The sequence below is a fragment of the Otolemur garnettii genome, unplaced genomic scaffold, assembly GCF_000181295.1.
Source record: "Otolemur garnettii isolate 467f Iridium unplaced genomic scaffold, OtoGar3 scaffold00049, whole genome shotgun sequence".
Classification (NCBI taxonomy): Eukaryota; Metazoa; Chordata; class Mammalia; order Primates; family Galagidae; genus Otolemur; species Otolemur garnettii.
In genome coordinates, this window is record NW_003852444.1 from 4,451,079 (window position 1) to 4,454,787 (window position 3,709).

The 3,709-nt window shown below is 47.4% G+C and overlaps 1 protein-coding gene across 1 annotated transcript in view; it reads right to left on the minus strand.

The window, feature by feature from the left end:
• RAB19 (RAB19, member RAS oncogene family) overlaps positions 1-3,709 on the minus strand; it is a 20,528-nt gene that overhangs the window by 10,519 nt on the left and 6,300 nt on the right. Inside the window, exon 4 of the mRNA XM_003791569.2 lies at positions 2,920-3,103. Coding sequence (XP_003791617.1) covers positions 2,920-3,103 — 184 coding nt within the window. The remainder of the gene's footprint in view (positions 1-2,919; positions 3,104-3,709) is intronic.

Sequence of the window (3,709 nt, forward strand, 5' to 3'; positions counted from 1 at the left end):
TTTTTTTTGAGACAGAGTCTCAAGCTGTCGCCCTGGGTAGAGTGCCATGGCATCACAGCTCACAGCAACCTCAAACTCCTGGGCCCAAGCGATTCTTTTGCTTCAGCCCCCCAAGTAGCTGGGAATACAGGCGCCTACCACAATGCCAAACTATTTTTTTTTGGCCCGGGCTAGATTTGAACCTGCCAGCTCCAGTGTATGTGGCTAGCGCCCGAGCCGCCTGCGCTACAGGTGCCGAGCCAAGCAGAAATTACTTTTGATTGAGTTAGGAGAAGCAGAATGAGTTAAGAAGAACCATTCTCTTCAAGTCTGTGCATAAGACGGGCAGAATAGACATTAAAACAGCAAAAACTTAAGGAAAAGAATGGTTCTAAAAGAACAAATCCTTTGTGGAATCACAATAGTAACAGTAAATCTGCTAGATGTGCCAATGACCTCTGCTAGGGGAACAATCTGTAGCTGGGCTTTGCATCCTGTGGCTGTCTCCTCCCTTGGGGTCCAGCTCTTGGCCCAGGGTGGGCTCATTACAGACCAGCCCAGTTTTAGTCTGGGCCATGCTCTTCCAAGCAAAGAAGGAAGGGGCTATTGGATTCCCTTCTTAAGGAATGTGAGCTGATGGACACTGAGAGAATGAGGGGCTTTGCATCAGGAGCAAGCATGGGGTGATGCTTGGAGAGAATCCACGTGAGACCATTCAGGTGTGAGAGTGTATGACAGGCCCAAATTACCTCGTGCATAAGCCACAGCTGAGTTTGGGAAACATGCATGGTAGGGGACAAGGAAGCTGGTTTACAGAGCCACAGTGAGGGTGGGCTCAGAGCCTGGCCAAGAGCCAGATCAGAACCCTTAAGCCCTTGCTTTAGGCGGGCCTGGCCTCTGTTGCAGTTCCCACTCTGGTCAGGACTTGATGGCTTCGCTTGTTCCAGGTCCCGTGGACTTGCACTTTTGCCACACGTCCCTTATTATTTGAAGAACTTAGATGAGTCAGTTTCTTCAAACAAACAAGACCCTAGAAACAAATCTTCCTCTCTATTAAGCACTTACTATGTGCTAGGTCCCTTTAAGCACTTTATATACATTATCTCATTAAATCTTTACAACAACCTAAAGTATTAGTCCCATCTTACAGATGAGAAAACCAAGGCTCAGAGGGTAATTCACTGCAGAGCTAGGATATTCTTTTTTTTGAGACAGAGCCTCAAGCTGTCCCCCTAGGTAGAGTGCCATGGCATAGCTCACAGCAACCTCCAACTCCTGGGCTCAAGCGAGTCTCCTGCCTCAGCCTCCCAAGTTGCTGTGGGAGCACAGACGCCCGTCACAACACCTGGCTATTTTTTTTTTTTCGGTTGCAGCCATCATTGTTGTTTGGCAGGCCCGGGCTGGATTCGAACCTGCCACCTTAGGTGTATGTGGCTGGTGCCTTAGCCACTTGAGCCACAGGTGTCAAGCCAGAGCTAGGATATTCTTGTCAATTCCTAGATTATCTGTGAGACATGGCATTATTCAGCTATTTCTCAGTCTCAGGGGAGCTGTCCAGACCTGCCATTTACAGACTTTTACTTGCATGTGAATTACTCAATGGTCCTGTTAGAAGAGTCTGATGCAGCAGGTCTGGGATGGGGCCTGAGTTCTTGTGCTTTTAACATACTCCAAAGTGATGAGATGTTGCCAGACTTGAAGTAGCAAAAGCCTAAACCAACCTGTTAAACTCAAGCAGCTGCTTGGTAAATAGTAGTATATTTATGGCTCAGTGCCTGTAGCTCAGTGGTTAGGGTGCCAGCCACATAACATCGGAGCTGGTGGGTTCAAACCCAGCCCAGGCCTGCCAAACAACAATGACAACTATAACCTAAAAATAGCTGAGCACTGTGGCAGGGGCCTGTAGTCCCAGCTACTTGGGAGGCTGAGGCAAGAGAATCACTTAAGCCCAAGAGATTGAGGTTGCTGTGAACTATGATGGCATAGCACTCTACCAAGGGTGACATAGTAAAACTCTGTCTCAAAAAAAGAAAAAAGAGGGTGGTGCCTGTGGCTCAAAGGAGTAGGGTGCTGGCCCCATATGCCAAAGGTGGTGGGTTCAAACCCAGCCCCGGCCAAAAAAAAAGGAACAACCAAACAGTAATGTATTTATGAGGCAGGAAAGCTAGCCCTGTTTGCAAAACTAAAACTACAGAGAAGTTACAGAAACATTACGCCTTTCTAAATGTACAATAGGATCACTCATGTTTCAAGCTGTTCATTTACTTAGTGTAATTGAAATCTGTTAATTTTGATGTTAGTTTGTTGTTAATATTTGCTTAGGCTCTTAAAAGGTTTACACTTGATGTGGTCATTCAAAGATGGAACCAGTCATGTTTGTACAAATGGCTTTCCAAGGATTGAGAGCCACTGGCTTTTTTTTTTCTTTTGAGACAGACTCTGTTGCCCAGGCTAGAGTGCCATGGTGTTATATCTCACAGCAACCTCAAACTCTTGGACTCAAGTAATCCTCCTGCTTCTCAGCCTCCCAAGTAGCAGCCTCCCAGAAAGCTAGGATTATAGGTGTGAGCCACTGCACAGAGCCCCCTGCTTGCACTTTTTTTTTTTTTTTAGAGAGAGAGTCTCACTTTATCGCCCTCAGTAGAGTGCTGTAGCATCATCGCTCACAGCAACCTCCAACTCCTAGGCTTAGGCGATTCTCTTGCCTCAGCCTCCAAAGTAGCTAGGACTACAGGTACCAGCCACCATACTCAACTATTTTTTGTTGCAATTTGGCCAGGGCCGGGTTTGAACCCCCCACCCTCAGTATATGGGAGCAGCGCCCTACCCACCGAGTCACAGGCACCTCCCTACTGCTTGCACTTTTAACCTACCATGTTCTGCTGCCACGGAAAGCATCAGCTGGGAGGGGTACAATTAAACACTCTGAGAATGCCTTACCGATCAGCATAATGACCAAGTTAGCTGCTCCATATTTTTCTATCTCGTGAATCCAATGAGGGACAGACTCAAACGTGGACAGCCGGGTGAGGTCGTAGGCGATGATGGCCGCATGTGCACTGCGGTAGTAGCTTTGGGTGATGGTGCGGAAGCGCTCCTGGCCAGCTGTGTCCCACACCTGCATCTGGAGGACAGGAAAGAGAGTCACATCAGGAGTTCCCACATGTGATGGGAACTTGTCAACCTAAAGGGTCTTAAAAATATAGTTTCTGGGGTCTGACTCCTAGATATTCAGACTCAGCAGATCTGGCATGGGACTGTGAATGGATTCTTTCAGTTTCTCCCAGGGTGAGCTGGGCATGCTTTCCGGTTTGGGAACCACCACTGAAGAAGACCTTCCCTCAGAGAGGTGACCTTTTTTATCCTGGGGTCTGTGTTCTTTTGACTTTTTACCTCAATCATTCCTTGTGCGAGATTTTGGGGTTCATCTTTTGGGCTCACCTATTGATACAAAAACCAGCAAAAGTGAAAGCATTGGCTAATGTGTTTTGATTTTCAAGGGCCACTCAAGCTGCTTATGTTTAGGAATATCCTCATAATAACACCTTCCAAATAACTATCCCAAGTGTAGCATCCATTTATATACCGTCCAGCATTGAGGGGACCAACTTTTTTTTTATTTTTGAGACGGAGCCTCAAGCTATCCCCCTGGGTAGAGTGCCATGGCATCACGCTCACAGCAACCTCCAACTCCCGGGCTCAAGCAAGTCTCCTGCCTCAGCCTCCCAAG